Here is an 18758-nt window from a genome sequence, read left to right as displayed (position 1 = left end):
AAAGGCTTGAAGAAATACTGCTTTTTAGACTTTTTATCTCTTCAACAACCTTCCAAAGCTACCTGCCAAGGGCTGCGAAGACCTGACGTATGATTTCAGATGAACCTCAAAGTCCCTTTTTACTTGTAATTCTGTCCTTGAGTGATCATGTAGAAATTAAAAATAACCTGCAGGCTCAGTCAGTTCAGTAACAAGGACAGTTGAGATATCTATCTTGTCTCAAGTTCAGAAGTAGAAACTGGAACCATCTTCCCCTGACAACAATCATTTCTTCTCATTACTTGGTCGGTGATTTCATGGTTGTGTTGTATGTGTTAATATGCATGTCATTACCTTATCACAGTGCAACTCAAGGTTCAGGTCTCCCTTGTTTGTGTGCAGACGGACGTAGCCTTTCTTCTTCACATATTGGTAACGCACAGTGTCGTCTGCGATGGCATCTGTAAAATAAAAACACACATTTAGCTACTTTAATTCGTCTTTATAGATGTCAACATCTGAGATTACACCAGGCGGGGACTGTTATTTATATAGAAAAAGCAATCTTAAGAGTTTATTGATTGTTTATGAGTCTCAGCTTGACGTCGCTGCAGGTAAGATCTCTGACCTTTAAAATCCCCTCAGAGCAGTGCAGGTTGTTATTTAGATTCTTGCGAGTGTTATTCTCCTGTGAACAGTCTTTAAATCCAAATAGCTTTTTAAAATTACCGTTTTGCCTCAGTGCAAGACAATGTTACTCTTAGAAAGGTCTTGCAAAAGGTGTCTGATATAGAAATAAATCTGACAACAATTAAACATGGGTAGCAGGGTATATGCAGGAATCCTGAGGTTAATTTCAATACCTTTTTAAGACTTTTTTTAAGACCTTCCAAAAAAAAACTTAAGACCTCATCGCCACTTCAAGCTGTCGTTAGCAGCAACATATCTTTAACTTACTAAACAGTTGTAGTTTGCAAGTAAATCTATGGAGCACAAACATACAACAGAACTCAGATAAGATGAGAAGGATTTTTTATTGTCTTTTGCTCCTCTGTTTGGCGCCTGGACGTACGTCGTCGCGTGATGTCGCACAGGTACGCGCATGGCCCCGAGTGGCAGTCCGAGTGTGCCTACCTACACATCGTTGTTTGAAATAGTCACGAGTAGGAAAATTAATTATACATTCATGGATACTTTTTGTTAAAGCTTGAATGCCAAGAAAATGTAATACTTCATAAAATCGCGATTAAGACTTTTTAATACTTTTTAAGGGCCTTAATTTTCCGACATTTGATTTATCAACTTTTAATACTTTTTAAGACCCCACGGACACCCTGAATTAGAGGAGGGGTGGTGTTTTTACTTTTTATTCTATTTCATTTACTTTTTTACTCATATTAATCCTTTTTCTCCAAATCTGGAGTAACCTATTAATTAAGTATCTTTGAGCAAGACACCAAACCTCAAACTGCTCCCTACATGGGTGTATATATGGGGATTTTGGACAAAGATTGTGTAGCGTTAATCCAATGTAGTGTAGTTTGTTGAAACAGATACTTAAACATGATAATTGGGAGTAAAATCTGTAGTGATAGATGTGAATTTTACAAGTGTATCCCTTGGTTTCATTTTTGTGTGGCTAGTAAAGATACCTGCGGCTCCACCTGCCTGTACATTGTTAAAATTTTGTGCATGTGCATCAAAACAGAATTTTGACATAGGTGTGCAGTCACTGTGTCAGCAACAGTAAACAGCTGCACAGAGAACAACAGCAAACAAGGGTGAACGCAAAGCAGTAGGTGAAGGTAAAGGAGGGACTTCTGATCTCTGGTTTAAACTCAAACAAGCACACCCAGTGTGAACACGGTTTATGACTCCGTCCAACAAAGTAGCTGCTTGTGAGTCCACGTAACTTTTATTTACAAGCCCCGGATCACTTGTAAATAACAATGGCTGAACCTGAATAAATGCACAGAAAGAGCAACAAAGCAGAGTTTTCCATTCTGGAGAAATAAACTGTAGGTGTGGGTCTCATACTTACACTGAATTAAACAGGTAGGCTCTTCCTTGACTGCCTTGAAATGACTGAAACGAGAAAGAGAAACAGAGAGAGAACAGCATGTAAGTAGACGATACAGAGCTGCACCACACCACTGAGTACAAGAATGTTAGCAACTGACGCCCTGGGGTGCTTTTCTCCCAGCAACTGCTGTGCATACTTGTTCTTCCACCTTGTTGAGGTTCCCACACACAAGTTTGGCTGGAGGTAAGAAATAAAATGAGGCTCAGAGAGGCAGAGATGTCTGAGCAAGCCTATCATCAACACATTAACTCTAATGGTGATGAAAGAGATGTTGTTTCCTGAGAACTCAAGTTGGACTCTCATTTCCTTGTTGCTCATTGTTACATCATACAGAAGAAATAAACTTCAAGATTTCTCACCAGTACTTCACTTTATGCAAAATATTTACTCGAAAATCATTTAAAAAGCTGCTGGCATGTTTAGAAACCCTCAAAATGCAGGTGGGAATTTTGGTTTTGAAACTATACTTGCCAAAATCAATGAGATTAAACAAAATCTAGAAAGTCACATGTTTCCCTGCTGCAAACTAAAGACGTCAAGCTTCATTGCTGACAAGCAGCATTACAGATATTCAGTGTATTTGCACAACGACAAAGCAGCTTCTACAGCAGCGTCTAACAGCTGATAGGAGAGGAGACTTTGATGCCTGAACAATGACGAGAGTCTGAGCTTTCTGAATGAAATGTCAATAAAAACACAGCCAAGATGCAGTTTAGTTGGATATTAAGTAATCTGTACGCACACACACACACACACACACACACACACACACACACACACACCCACACACCAAGTACAGTACTGATGTTTTAATGATTCTGCAAATCCTAAGTACATGCTGAAAAACCTGTTAGCTCGAACGCATGGAGGGAGGAACAAGTTATGTTAAAGGTGCCCTGTGGCGTTTTCTTCTAAACAAGTATTGTTCTGTTTACATTCAGTGTTTCTCACCAAAATGCAGCGTGTGTGTGTGTGTGTGTGTGTCCTTGAGGTGTAACAAACACGTTTAATGCATTTCCTTCCAAATGAGGCGGGAATTAAGATGTATGTCTCTGCAGATCTATACAGAGAAAGGTGTTATGGGTAATCGCATTTTGCAGAAAAGTCATCCTGTACGCCAAAATCTCGTCAACTCCAGCCAGACAAACTCAAAAATGACACTTTTCCTGCGTGCAGGGGAAAACTTGTACTTGTTGTGGTTGAGCTAGTTTGGAATATTGTTATGCCAAAATGAAATTTCTATTGTACGAATTGAATGTTTGTTCCTGCATTGTGTGTATTGGTTGTGTTGTATGTAATCACCACCTGCAGACACTGAGCTCCACCTCTAAATGTAAAAAGGTGAAAAAAAGAAAAGAAAAGAAAATGATGAAAAATTAGTATTAATAATGAGAAGAAAAGGAAAGAAAAAACAAAAGAAAAATGTCCCCACTAAGGGAGCTGACGGTTAGGTAAAAAAAAAAAATCATCATAATAATTATAATAATAATAAAAATCATGGATTATTTATCTTTTAATAAATAAAAAAAATCAAAATGTATTAATTTATTTTTAAATAAAAAATATAAAATAAATATATATATATGTATAAACCTGACTTGTGTACATCCTTGTTTGCTTATTGTCTTCTCTCAGGGCCAAGTGCAACTATTTTTGGTTGCACGTGCAAGCGAAAATCTGTCATGTATGAGTAAATATTTTTATTGGTTGCAACAGTGCACCTGACTTAGCAGGTCTGTCACTGTATGTAGCATTGTTTTCTTCCCAGACCCGCCCTGGTCTGCCTCTAATTGGCTCTGACTCTGATATTCTTCTTCACTGAATGCTGGTAGGGTGAATGTGTGAAATCACGCCCTGAACTCCCTTCAAGCGACAAACCAACCTTAGAACAAGGTAATTCAAAATTAAGAAAACTATTAATTGAATTTGTTTGTCAAGAAAATGCAGTGCTGCCTGTTACACCTGGCTCTAGCCCTGAAGGCCCACACCTGACATAACTTGTAGTTTTAACTTGTAGCACTTTGAGATCTTTTGACGAAAAGGGCATTATAAATAAAATGTACTATTATTATTATTATTATTATTATTATTATTAATCGGCAGAGGTAACCGCTCCACCACCCCTCTCCCCTGTCCCCAGTAAGCTGCCAACACAAAACATAATGTAAATAGTCTGCTGTTAACAAAGACAGACAGGACTGTGTGGCTCATTTAAAAGTTTGAAAGATTTCCTCGGTTTGGACTTGAAAAAATGTCTCTAAAAACAACTTGTTGAAATACTATGAAAATCCCTGGATTTCTATGAAAATGGAGCACTCTATGAAAGTACCGCATTTCATTCTAGTAAAAAACATAAAGATCATGGACTCAACCTTTGATAGTCGAAACCTGAAGAATTAATGGTCAATTTATCATGAACCAATTGTTGACAAAAGTACTTTAAATATAAGATAAAAGTACAATCAGACAGGTGAAACTATAAATAACAGATTTATAAGTTGATACAAAACACAAAATCAATCACATTGTCGTGATGAATGCAGGAGGTTAAATAAAATCTGTCTCTATAAATATCCTGCTGCCCGCCTGCTGCTGAGTCCACACATGACGTTACTGTATATTAATGTAAACAGAGCAGTAAAGCCGTCACAGTGGGTGACGACAGAGCCTGCCAGGCTTCTCTCCTCCGGCCCCGTCATCCTCGGCCGGCAGACAGGCCCCAATCGGCTTTGCTTTTTCCATTGCAAATGAGTGCGGCAGATAAGTTTGTGGCTGCGGTTGAGGGCGCTGAGCTAATACCGCCTAATAGGAGCACCAGCTGCCTCCTTCCCCTCCGCTGACCACAGCCACCACCACTACTACCACCACTGAGGCTCAGGGGACGATTTGTTGGAAGCATTTGTCAAAACTGTAAAAGTTTTATTCGAGATAATAGGTTTGGCTTGGAACTCATTCAAGAACAAGTAAAAAAAAAAGAGGATTATTATTATTTTCTCTGCTCCCCTCGTCTGGTCACTGTAGGTGTTGATGTCTCACTGTTACATCCTCCCAGCTCATTGTTTGTGTTTGAAGTGAAGTCTGCACACACGGACAGTCCAGAGCCACAAGACATGTGACCTTTAGCTGCGAGAGGGAACTAGGTCGGTCCCCGTGGAGTCAACAACAAGTCCTCTCCACAGTGTTTATAGTCCAGGGAGGGGAAGGAGGGGGTTACTCCATGTGACAAGCACTGGGTGTCATATCTGAGCTTCACTGTAGCTCAGCCATCAACTTAACCACTGGCAAAAAGGGACGGCTCCGTCTCTCGCTGCCCTTATCTGTTTCCCACAGTCTATTTTTACTTTGGCAGCGTTTTTGTCTCCCTACCCGAGCTGCTGCAGCAAGCTTCACTGTACTGTAGATCACTGGGCTATAAAAACACATAAGGAGGCATGAGGATGCTTGTCACATAGTCCGTTAAGAATCTAACAGCAAAATCCTTCAAGATCAGTACAAAAAAGACAGGATCATGTTTTTTGAATGCAGACAGCAGCCAGACAGCATTTGGGGGCTGCACTAACCCGCTCCAGACTCCCAACAATCCTATTAGATGGCCCAACAGGATCCTACAAGGATTGTTTCCAAAATGTAAGAGCAGAGAGAGTCAGACGCAGGCTGGAAGTACTCCCACAGGTTTTTTTTTCCTTTCTTTTGCTGCTTAATAAAACATGAGCAAACGGGGAGTGTGGTTACTGAGCTCGTTTTCCTTAAGCTGCTGCAATTGCATTTGTTTTAAAATGCTTGTTCCCAAGAAATGAATTCTACAAAGCAAATCTCAAAATCCCTGAATCCTCTTGACCACACGGGACTGAAGGGAACAATACCTCGCACAGAGAAATCCGCTCCTTCAGCCAAACACACAAAATACAAATCCAACCCCGAGAGGCAAACATGCTTCAGCAGCGAGTTCTGTGACTGTCTCGCAGACAAACTGCATCTGATTTCACCAAATTTCACAAAAAAAAAGCAGAGGACGGGTGGGGGCATTTTGGCCCTTGTGAAATAAAGATTAACTTGAAGCTATTAACAAACCTGCTGAGGTCGACTTTTACCATCTGTCTCAACAGATGCCCGCCTGTGGTAGGTGAGGGTTCAACTCCAACTTAAATGCCCAAAACCAAAAAGCTATATTTAAATTCAATTTAAGGGGAGACTTTTAAAGGATTAAATGTCTGATATTTACAATCCTACACTGTGTTCTGCATAAGTTTGAACATTTAAAGGTCCACTGTGTAGGATTTAGGGGGATATATCGGCAGAAATGGAATAAAACAAGTGTTTCCTTTAGTATATAATTTCCTGAAAATATGAATCACTGTGTTTTCGTTACGGAGCAGATTCATTGTCCATGGAGTCCGCCATGTTGCAGCACCATATTTCTACAGTAGCGTGGAGCAAACAATCCAAATACTGGCTCTAGATAGGCCCATTTGAGTTTTCCTGTCAGCCACTGTAGTTAGCTGTCCCCTTACGAGTGTCAGAAAAACAGATTTTTTTAATGTGACAATGCTTTATTCAGTATTTATACCAGTTTAAATCACCGGTTCCATTTGTTTTGGAGAGGAAGAGACCTCTGCAGATAATTTGGCTCTTGGTAAATCTACCCGAACATCTAGATTTTAAGTTAGCACAGAAAAGAGGGGAGCCAAGATTAGCAGGTGCTAGGCTAGCAGGCCATCTCTTACACGCCAAATAGTGTCATAAACACACTGATTTGTACCGTGAAACTTTTTTATTCAGTGCTTTTATGGTTTAAATCACGAGACGAGCAGACCTTTACTGATAATTCTGCTCATGGTAAAAACCTCCTGAACGTCTGGATCAGAAATATCGGCTACTTACTGAGACATTTCACTCTGGACTAAAGTGATGGACCAACTGGAGGCCCTCTGCTACTGTAGCTAAGATATAGTTTAATAAAACCTTGCTGACCTTGAATACGCTTGGTTTAATTATGATATTAAAAGAGAGAGTGGCGGGGGGGCAGTAACAAATTGGCTGCCACGGTTACGTCAGTCACATGTAAACCATCACAGTCTTGGCAAACTTCCAGCTGGAAGAAGAAGAAGGAGAAAAAACCCCAAAAGGAAGTGCGTCTGTTAATGGCGAGAAAAGAAAAGTGTGATCAATCCATTAGAGGGGCTTCCATCAGCCTGATGGGTGGGACGAAGCCAAGGTGCTGAATAAAACACTCAGCCTCCTCCTCCTCTTCCTCCTCAGTATTCAGGCTGCATCGTCCCGCTCCAGGACCACGTTCACACTGCAGGCCTCTGCTCTCCAAGTGCCGCTCACACTGCTATCTGATTTCAGGATGGTGCTCCTATCTGCTGTAGGATGTAACCCATATTATCTGATAAAAATATGAACTGACGGCGATGGTGAAGAGATGCGGCGTGCTCAGGATGACAATGACAACAGATGTCGGATCTGATTTTGTGGCTGCACTTCTTGTTTTCAGCATGTTTTGGGAGAAGATGTTGACTGAAATGAAGTCAAGCTGGTGATGGTGTTTTATGTGATGGCCCTCATGCTAACGGAGCCTCGTCCAGTTGACCATTCACTAGTTATTGTACAATCAGGAACTGTAATGGGACAGTGTGAGTGGAGCTGTAATAAGACTGATACTCAAGAAATCAATTATTTTCTGTGGGTTCGACTGCTCTAAAGCTAGCATGCCAGGCTAACTAGCTTACAGTAGAGATCTAGTATTATTGCCAAGGCTTAAGGAGCATAATCAGGGTTCACACGGATTCTTAAAAAGTCTTTAAAGGCACTGAATTCATTAATATAAGAATAAGGCCTTAATTAGTATTAAAATGTCCTAAATATATTGTTCAAAAGTCTTAACAATGCTAAGAAGTGGGATTTTATGAGTCTTTTCTCTGACATTACATCATAAATTCACAAAGTAATTGTAACATCTATTTTTTTAACAACTTAACAAATGCCTCTTTCATTAAGGTCATGCAGGTCATGATAGCTGAACCCAGACACTCACATTTAATTTCCAACTGGGATTCTCAGCAGAGAATAAACCGTCTGCTTGCTATCACTGGGCCCTGGAAGACATGGGGAAGTGTGAATCCAACAAAAATCGGCAATTCAACCAAGATTTCGCAACATGGCTGAAACCAGTACAAGGCAATGCTCATAAGGCTCGGGGTATAAAAAGATTTTCAGACTCAGCAGGATGGGAATCAAGGCAGTGGAGTCCCACATGCAGAGTGAGAAATAAAAAAACCCATCAACAAACACCAAGTGTTTCCTCAGTTTTGCTCCACTCACGTCTCCGCCACAAGACAAAAAGCTATATTTTATGTTACAATAAACATTTGCGCAAAACTTTCCCTAACCCTCAATAATTAATGTTGGTTCCTTTATTTTAAATTTTGGATTTTGTAAAATCGGTCTTGATTTAATTCCAAGTGGTGTTAAAAAAGTCTTGTTAAGTCTTAAATCTACCATGCCTTGAGCTGTAGCAGTGGCGTAAGGAAGTTACGATGGGCCCTGGTGCATGCTATTATTATGAAGGTGGCAATCACTCATAAGGGCCCATTCTCCACCGAACGCACTGTTGGAGGGCCCACTGTCTTTATTGGCCCCTCTACCCCACGGGCCCCAGTACAACCTCACTGCCTGCACTGCCTAAATTAACGCCCCTGAGCTGTGGGAACCCTGATAATATGTGCTATCTACAGTATTCAAAAATCCCAGAGCTGGAACATTCACTGTGTGGGAGCAGAGATCCCATTAGCAGCTCTGTCCTGTTCTTTATTTGAATTGGGGAACTTTACACTCGTTAGCAACTCTTTACCTGAGACAACCAGTTCATCCTCTTCTTCAAACCCTTTTCTCTCTTATAGGATTCTCAATTTTAAACTGGAGATGCAACGCCAGGTAGCTACAGCTGATAACATCTGCTCATTTCAGCTGGAAAAAATTCTGTACATTTATATTTTTTGGCTAGATACATGAAGCCTGATTTTGTTTATTTAAGCATGAAATTGAGGACCCATTGTTGCAAAAATTCCCATGAATTTTGAGTGGTAAATCCGCCACTGTTATCATTACTATAAACGCTGCAAATGTGCCCTCGTTTTTTCGTTTTATGCTGCTTTTTGCTGATTATAAATAGGGAAAAAGAACAGAACATTAAGACTTTTTAGCTGCAGTGTGAACGTAGCCGGATTTAGACGAGGTCAAGGTTGTGTGCGGCTGGAAGGATGAGTTAATCGAATAGTCGTTCAACGGTAAATTATGATTAATTACTGGTTATTTTTCATGCAGAAATGCCAAAACAGTTGGTTGTTTCAGCGTCTCTAGTGTGAGCATTTGCTGATATTTTCTGTTTTATGTCAGTATAAATGGAAACTTTGTGCTTTTAACTGTTAGTTCGATGAATAAAAACATTTGACATTTTATAGACGTAACAGCTAACTGATTAATAAGGGAACTAATGGTCAGGTTAATCCAACATTGCAGCAGCTTCAATAACATCTATTATTAATTTAATGTTTTTCAGGGAGTTTTAAGGCAAAAACAAAACTTTACCCAGTTAGATCTCCATCAGTAAACTGGTAGTCAGGAGCTTCCCATATTTAGTGAAGTGGTTGAGGGCAGGAGGGGAGGAGGGTGGAGGGACACTGTGCCTGCCATACTTCCTTCTGGCCCGTATGCTCAGGTTAATCCTCTCTTTTGGGCTGCTCCATCTGCATCTTTGCTCGCCGGCTGGCATGCCTCGAAGACTCGGCGCATAAGCTCGGGGAGGGGAAACAGTTTTTTATACCTGGCTCAGGAGATTTCCAGCACTCAAACTGCAACTGTGGGGAGAAATCTGCCAGAACCTGCAGAGCTCCTCCAACACCTCCCTTTGTTGCACGGCTCAGTAACTCGTTTCTTCTTTTTCTTACCCTGAGCCGAGTAAAAAAAAAAGTTAATAATAAACGTTGAGCTGGAGCTTCACTTTGCAAATTTCACATGAGATGAAAATCAAACACGGACAGGGCGCGTGGCCCTTGGCAGCGTGTAGTGGAAAACACCAGACTACGGTGTCATCTTCTCCTAAGTAACATAATCGGCTTAGAAGGGTTGATGCTGAGGACTGGTGATGCTGCCTTGGACTACTGAACACACAAATGCTAACGTGGTGTGGCAGAGAATAGAGACCTTATTAATAGATCTGTGGGCAGTGTGCTCAAAATCAATATCAAGATATTAATAAGAACAATTTTGAGATATTAATCTATATTTTGATGTGGAAAATATGTTTAAAATTAGCTCAAACAATTGCTCAAACAGAGACTGTATTAACAATTTTATTCTTTAGTCACAGCTTCTTGAGGGTACACTACGCAGGAACACTTACTGTTTATCACCAATGAAAGTGAAAGCTAACCCCAGCTTTGTCCACTCGGCGTTTCTCCTCGCTATATTTGCTTATATTTGCACTGTGTCCGCCATTTTCGTAGCTTCCTGGTTGCTACCTTCTTACAAAGACCCGACCTAACCTGAGCACTGTGCCTAAGTATGTCCAAAACACTGCTAAATAAGATGAAAATAAGAAAATACGGACAAAGGGCAGAGTCTCTGCAGATGAATACACCACCACACTCCTACAGGGGTCATTAGTGATGACGGAGATTACTTTTGTATGAGTCTACACAAGGAAAAAGGAAAATCCTGAATAGTGTGCCTTTAAATGTAAGTATTTGCTGCTTTTCTCTATTTTATATTATAATTAATTTAGTGGGTTCTGTACTGTCGCTCAGAGAAAACCTTAATTTTGAAGATGTCATATTAATTCATGGGAGCTTGTTTTGCTATTTTTGACATTCTTAAGACTTAAGATTTACTTGAATAATCCAAAAAATTATCAATAGTGACGAGAAGTTCTGATCAAATTGACGTTGAATGCAGTTGATTGTGTTCCACTATTATACATTTTACGTCAGATTAAACTTTAAACACATGAATAATAGCAGCGGGGGGCTGGAGGCTACCCCAGCTGACATTGGGCGAGAGTCGTGTTAAACCCTGGACAGGTCGCCAGACTATCACAGGGCTGACATAGTATTATTTCTTTTACAAATACAAATTAAACTTAAGGTAGTCTACTAGAATAATATAATAAATTGTTTTTTCAGTCCACTAGATACATTTTGCTGCTGCCAAAAAATGACTGGAGTGAGATGAACAGACTGAAAACTTGATGAAACAGATGTTGACCAAGTTTCCCTTGAAAAAAAAGGAATATATTTTATCACAATACTATATCGCAACATATTTAAAATTGAAATAATATTGATTTGTCCTGTGGGTTTGAATGTGGACTCTCACATAAGCTTTATGTTGTAAATGGAGTTTGCTTACAGTGTGTATTTAAAGGTTCTGCACTGCAAAACAGGTTTGCCTGGTGTTTGGACATAATTCATTCCATTTTTACTGCTTCTAACCTGTACTGACTTTATTTGGATTTCCTCATTGCTTCCTGTATCATCTTTAGTGTCGTTAGTGTTATATGTTTCTATGTATTTTCACATTGGGAACTTCAACTGAGCAGTTAATGTGTAGTTGCATTAAAACAATATAAAGTGCACACAGAGATGATGTCATTTACCTGTTCTTTAAGAGGTTTAAAAAGTACTATCTCTAAGTACTGAGTAATATTTGTCGATTTAACTTTGTCAACTACACCAGCATCAAAGCAACATGTTTACCCTGTGAAACCTCCGGCAGAGAAGACAGACTGTCCAAGGAAGATCCCTTAATTAAATCCACTTATTATTTAAGTGGATTGTTTCGACTAATTAGGTCATTTGTCAAGAGTCACCGAATGGCATTGGCCCAATGAACGAGGAAACACAACCTAGTCGACACTTCACGGCAGTGGTCTCTGAGTTTTTAATGGTGAGCAGCTTTTATGTCACTGACCGGTTATTTTCATTATCAGTGAATCTAATGATTAATTCCTCAATGAAATCCGTTAATATTTGGTCTATACAAAACAAACAAAATAATTTTCTGTCCATCGACAAATTAATTAACTTGCTAATCACTTCAGCTCTAGTTCTTGTTCCCGCTTTTGATTTTATGTAATTTAATGTAATATAACGTAGAAAGTTTTGACAGTAACTTCATTGCAACTCATTTGAATTGGTATTTCTGGCAAGACTTTTCTTAAGAATACACAATTAATATGAATAAAGACAGATTTTTATCCACTTTTGCCCATAGGCTAACACTACTGAGACCAACCCAGTCGCCAAAAAAAAAAAAAAAAGTTAGCATTATATATATATTATAAAACTGCAGATACGTAACATTTGTACATTATCATGTAGTGCAGTGTTTCTCAAATGGTGTGCTGTGATGCCAACCACATATTATATTGCAATATTCAACTGGACCTACACAAAATGTTTTGAATGAATTTTTAATTGACTGTATCAGTATGTTGTGCGCAAACTCTACCTAAAAAATATTATGTCGCTGTTTGCGTGTGGGAAATATAAATGTGTGACCCATCCAAAGCCCTGATTGACAGTCAGTGTGAGGGATAATAGCATTTTAAAGGAGAGAGCTGTGAGACGTACAATGGATCACTTTATTGTACGGAGGAAATGACACCAAACACCAGCAAAGATGACCTTCCACCGAAAGAAATGGGAAAAAAAACTGTCAGTTTTTATTGTCTTAACAGCTGTGATAAGAGTGATGTCAAATAGAAGCTATTGTGCACAGATATAAATACAGGTGTGCCTTGAGATTTCAACTTGCCCTTTGGTGTGCCTTGGACACAAAAAGTTTGGAAACCACTGATGTTTAAACTTCACATTTCAACAATGCTGTGTTTAATGTGAGGTTATGTTTAGGCATAAAAACCACTTGGTTATGGTTAGAAAAAGATCATGTTTTGGCTTAAAATACCCAGCTTTGGGGACATGATCCCTGCTGGAAAGGTGGCAACGTCTCTGAAAAGACACCTGCTTTCTGTGCCACTGCCCCTGCTGGAAACACAGCAACAGGCCGCTAAAAAACACACCCATGTTTGGTGGCTAAAAAGCAGCTGGAAACACAGCAATGACTCGCATGATTGTTTTTTTTGTTTGTTGGTCCTGAACAGTGGTCTGCTGCTTGGCAGGCATCTTGCCCAGGAGACACACCATCCACCGTGCACTCCACTTCCTGATGGCAAAGTCAGCTCATATACTGTCACTTTAGAAACGCTGATATGACATGTATGAAATGTGCAAATGTAATAATATCATGGCTTGCAGGAACGTACAATGCCAACATTTTCCTCTGGTGAATGGACTGCTGATAAATTGTAACCCAAGCATACAGATAGGGTTTGCATTTAATGTAATTACCAATCTTCTTGCTTACAATCCAACGATTTCAGGGAAAAGTTTGTCCTTAGTAGTGACCTCATGCTGCACAAGTGGGTTTAATTAACATGTCCAACCGACTACATAGCTTTAAGAGCATATTTCCAAACCTGTGCAGTACCTGTTCCTTTAAAATATCTGAGAAACAAATTCTCCTAGTTTGTTTGTCTGGTGGACTCGAGCTTTCTGCAAAAGTCTGCACAGCCAAAGCACAATGAGACACAAGCCGGAAAGCCAACATTGCACTGAGGTGAGACATTTGCCAACAGAGCAGATTACAAACAGGGAAATCTGAGGTACAAACATGCAGAGATGGTTTCACTACAGCAGCGGTTTACAGACTGGCTGTGGAGTTACATAATAGTGGAGCACAGTGAAGGCTGGATTTGGATGCTACACTGCTAGCACAGCATGGAGAAGTTTGTCCCCTGACATGTCTTGATGATGCATCTCATGATCAATTTAGTGGCTAGATGATGCAACTGTTTCTTCATCAAACACATGGCCTTTGGTGTGTGATATAACACCCTCCTGAAGGTTTATATATTTCTTTTTTTTTCTCCTTACGTTGGCAGTCTGAACGACTCTTAAAGACAAACACCAAGTGATTGCAACATTACTTTTAACCCAATCACTTGTTGCAAGAGTTTATCTGACGTAAAAGGTTGTAGCAAAGGAGGTGTTCCTGTTGGGTTTTTAAAACTACTTTAAAGTTAATTATCTTCTAACAGGATTATGGAGATTGCTGAACTGTTGACTGACATCTTAGTGTTGTCTGAATGCAAATATCACATCCTCCACCTCTCCCTAACTGTAACAACCCAAGCTTAGCTTCATGCTAATAAACATGACCATATGTTGGAAAGTATGGCTTTAAATCATACTGAAGTTTTAGTGTCTAGACATACAGCAGAGGACAAAGAAAATATTTAAATAGCAGTGTCTTAAAAGTGAACCACAACACAAGAGGAGTTTAAACTTATATAAATAGAAACCACAAATTAGCTTCTAATGCAGCTGACAATGTCAAAACTGTGGGGAACTCCCTTAGATGCAACTTCTGTGCAGCTATAAATCTAATTTAAGTGCATTTCCCAGTGCATAAAGCTCACTGGTGCTACTGGTTCTCCAGCATTCCTGCTCCAGTGTCAGCTCCGAAGGAAAATGTGGCGTGACACTGACAGAAACAAACACAAACACCCTTTAAACATCTTCAGCCTCTCCCATAGTGACCTCAGAAGCACCGACGCCTCACATCATAAATATCTCGCTCTGATCTTATTATCTGTCACTTAGAAAGCAACAGTCAGAGCTCATAATAAGTCACACTGAGGAAGACAAATGTGCAGCTGAAGAATAATTACAAAAGAAAATAAAGTGGGGAAGAAAAGCTGGGTTTTGGACTTATTTGGGTAAACTGAACAACAGTTGAATGGCCCCAAACTTACAGCTTCTTCCATCTCCGTTAATTCCTGACAGCAAGAGGTAAAAACAAAATCCTCTGTCAGTTACGACCATATGAACTCGAGCCCCTCTCCCATGGAGTGCAGCAGCAAAAGGGTGGCCATGTTACATTCAATTCAGTACAATAAAACACAGAAAAAATACCTGACGGCAAGAGGTAAAAAAAAAATCTTCCATCAATTACGACCACATAAAATCGAGCCCCTACACAAATTAGGTGACACGTAAAACACAGAAATTACTACGAAAGCAATGACGCTAACCTCTCCCATAGTGTACAACGGTAAAAGGAGAAAGATAAGGCGGTAGACACCCCTTTATATTATATATATTTAATATTACAAATGTACATTTGACTTTGTTACACATATTACTGCTGTATAATTGACCCTGTTATATCTACGCACCCCCCCCCCCCCCCCCCCATGTGATTTTTCTGCCCTTGAACCAGTTATCTGAAGCATCTAAGACCACAGGTCATCACTACAGCAATCATTCCCCAGCATTGAGCCCCCAGCTGACTCTGAAACCATCCAGAAAAACCTCATGTACAAGCAGACACTTTTAACAGCTGACCTGTAGTTGGTGTTTTGGCACAGGCGTATCACTGCGCTGCATCGCAGCCAATAATCTGTAAAAGCATTTCCCTCTATTCATCTCCACTACATGCTCCTCTATTCATTCCACGCCACATGGAACCACAAGAAAGTGTTGAACTTCAAACACGTGCTAACCTGCAGTGATACAGCCCAACAATTCACTGTTCAGTCATTCAGACGTTTAATAGTGTGTTTCTATGAAGACTGGTACTGAAAGTATGTTGTAGCTTCAATAAACTAGCAGCCATTGATAAATAAATTCATCATCAAGCATTGTTTATTCAAGGAAAATCGACTGAGCATTAAACTCTTTCACATTAGTGCCCTGAATTTATATTCATACAGGCTAGATGGATACATAATATATGATAACAACTGCAATAAAATGATGAAAAATATCCATAAAAATAAATAACTGGCAGCAACATTTGTCAAGAATGATAAACAGTGATAAAGACTATCAAATGACAAAAGATTTAACATAAAAAAACAAATAAATAAACAAATCTGCCACGAATTAAGAATATATAACAGCAACAGCAATAAAATCAGTAAAATGTAGAAAATAAAAACAATAAATAAATAACAATAAAGCAGGAACACTGTATAAAAACCACATCATCTAACATCCACTTAAAATGATCCAAGGACATGTACTCGTCTGATTTCGATACCTCTTGTAACTCCATTTATTTGGTGTGAAAAAACTAAAAGCTAATTTACAGAGCTCAGAACTGATCTGAAGAGTTTCGAGGGACAAAAAATTCCTGTGAGTGTGTGTGATGAGAGATGGATTTGAGAAGGGTAACTTGCCTAGCAATGTCTTATAAACAAAAAGCAGGAAGTGTCTTTCCCTTCTGTCAGTGAGAGAACACCATCCCACATTATGATATTGATATAATCACAAAAACTTGTGTGATCATTGTCAAATTTTTTCCTTGGATTGCTGCTAAACTGAGTTCTAACATTAGCTAAGAGGTAATGAGCATTTCTAAACAATGAACACTAGGGGTGTGTCATATCATCTTGTTCACGATAATACCGGCATAATTTTTAGTATCATATGAAAATAATCATACCGTGATATTTTGACTTGTTGACATGTTGACGTCATACTGTTACCTACGGCAACAACAAACATGGCTGAAAGCAAAATTATTACCGACCCCACGGTGGTTCCAAAAAGAGGAGCAGCTTCAGTAGTGTGGAATAAACTGTGGCGTCCTGAATGTTTTATGAACAGCCCCGGATTTCTCAGACTCTTTTAGTGACGTACTGCTCAGAGGGAACTCATTCAGCGGCTCCTCTGGCAGCAGCACAGCGTCTCTCCCTCTCCTCTCTCGCCATGCGCACACAGGAGTCGGTGTCGTCAAGTGATTTTGTCATAACCGTAATGTACACCTATGTAACTCGGTATATGTGAATGTGTGACAGTTGTGGTATCATAACAGCCTGTCACAAGTTACAGCGTGATGATTAGAGGAGAAATGGCAACGCATAAAGGTCCAGGTGGAAAAAAACAACTCAATCATTTAGGATTTTACTAAAAGAAGGAAATCACCTGATGATTTATATATACTATATAGATCCCAGGGGACATAGAGTGTGCCAGTAAACCTGGAACTCCATTAGCGCTTTTAGCACTTCCGGTTCTCTCGTCTAAAAGTCAATACGTTTTTTGAATGGGATTTTGGTAAAATACCTCAAATAAGGTCTGTGGTTAACAAAAGCTTAAGCGAGTTTCAGGTTTTGTTCTACGACATAACACACGTCAGTAAATACCCTACTTGTGAATTTTGAAGCTTTTACATGTCGTAAAAAAGGCGGTTGCTAACAAGATGCTCAATATGACTACAAACCCTGTCGGGGACATTAAACGTCATCACCCCCAAACAGGTGAGAGTGCTGGCAGTCCGCCATGACAGCTTCTTATTTAGCTTAAACAGTCCGATTTCCCCATTATACAATGTTTTTAAAATAAAGCGGCTGAAATCAGTTGAAAGCTTAGTGGCGGTGACGTCAAGAGTCATGCGACCGTGGAGTAGTCATGTAGTCCGTTAAAGCCTAACGTTAGCTTTTTACTTCTGGCGATCGCATTTAAGCTTCAAATGCGGTATGAAAGGTGTTCATATGTGAAGATTATCTCACTGAACAAAACCTGTAAGTATCATAAACTTGAGTTAGCCACAGAGCTTATTTTCTGACATAATCCAATGCAAAAATCACATTCACTTTCTCTTCCGGGAACCAGCGCAATGCTAAACTTCCGGGTTTTGACGTCAGCCCTGGCACACTCTATTGTTTGTATTTGGGAGCTGCTTAAATGTGTAATTTGTGGTAGATCATCGAGCCATGATGTCGGGCCGGCCCAAAAAAGTCCTGGACACAGAAATGGTGAACATGTGTAATGTGTTCAGAAAGAAATCTCTAATTTTACTTTACCAGGACTTTACATGATAGAAAGCCGCTGGTCAGAAAATACTTGTTTTAAGAAGCTGTAATGTGCATTTTCCAGTATTTTCTGACATTTTATAAACAAATAATGAATCAAGACAATAATCTTTGGCTTTATCACATCAGTGCTGTATTTAAAAAATGCATTTTATTTCTATGTATATATTCTATTTACGCATATTTTTTGTTACTTTTCCTAAACAATTTTCTTCTTTCTTCTTCTTATAAATCCAATAAATTGAAAACAACTCTTTTTTTCAACTTTTAATTTACATAGCGTTTCACACTGGTCTTCGTTTTGCTGTGAGCATGCTCTTTAGGTTACCAATTCTCCTTTATGCGAAACACTTTGAGCTACATTCTCTGTATGAACTCTGTCACATATATTCAGTTTCATTATTATCATTAGTGGTGTTTTCTTCCTTCTTTTATGTCGCCTCTCAAAACCCATGAACTTCCTGATTGCAAACAAGAGGATGTGAATCAGACAGGAGAAAAACAGTTGTCTGGCAGTTCAAGGCTTTAAATTTGTATCTTCTTTCTTGTATCTTGCATATTTCCTCTGCATTATTATTGTGTTTGAACTCAAGGATATTTGTATGACGCTTGGTTTCTAACCTCTTATTCATTTTTGTTTTCCGCATCCAGTTAAAATTTGCTGCAGCAACAATTTAACTTGCTGTACAGGCCAATAAAACCTCCCTGTGTTTCATCATAAAACACCTCACACTGCCTTGTCACACAGTTTCTGCT

The 18758-nt window shown here is 39.4% G+C and overlaps 1 protein-coding gene and 1 long non-coding RNA gene across 2 annotated transcripts in view; both read right to left on the bottom strand.

Moving 5' to 3' along the window:
- LOC126394275 (RING-type E3 ubiquitin-protein ligase PPIL2-like) overlaps positions 1 to 1121 on the bottom strand; it is a 32924-nt gene extending 31803 nt beyond the window's left edge. Inside the window, exons 1-2 of the mRNA XM_050050989.1 lie at positions 1118 to 1121; positions 334 to 440 (exon numbers count right to left, since the gene is read on the bottom strand). Of these exons, the coding sequence (XP_049906946.1) occupies positions 334 to 440; positions 1118 to 1121 (111 nt within the window). The remainder of the gene's footprint in view (positions 1 to 333; positions 441 to 1117) is intronic.
- A 333-nt stretch (positions 1122 to 1454) lies between these two features.
- LOC126394108 (uncharacterized) overlaps positions 1455 to 18758 on the bottom strand; it is a 34706-nt gene continuing 17402 nt past the window's right edge. Inside the window, exon 3 of the long non-coding RNA XR_007570349.1 lies at positions 1455 to 2064. This is a non-coding gene — a long non-coding RNA (uncharacterized LOC126394108). The remainder of the gene's footprint in view (positions 2065 to 18758) is intronic.

This window comes from Epinephelus moara, chromosome 8 (genome assembly GCF_006386435.1).
Source record: "Epinephelus moara isolate mb chromosome 8, YSFRI_EMoa_1.0, whole genome shotgun sequence".
Classification (NCBI taxonomy): domain Eukaryota; kingdom Metazoa; phylum Chordata; class Actinopteri; order Perciformes; family Serranidae; genus Epinephelus; species Epinephelus moara.
This window is presented reverse-complemented; position numbering and strand designations above follow the sequence as displayed.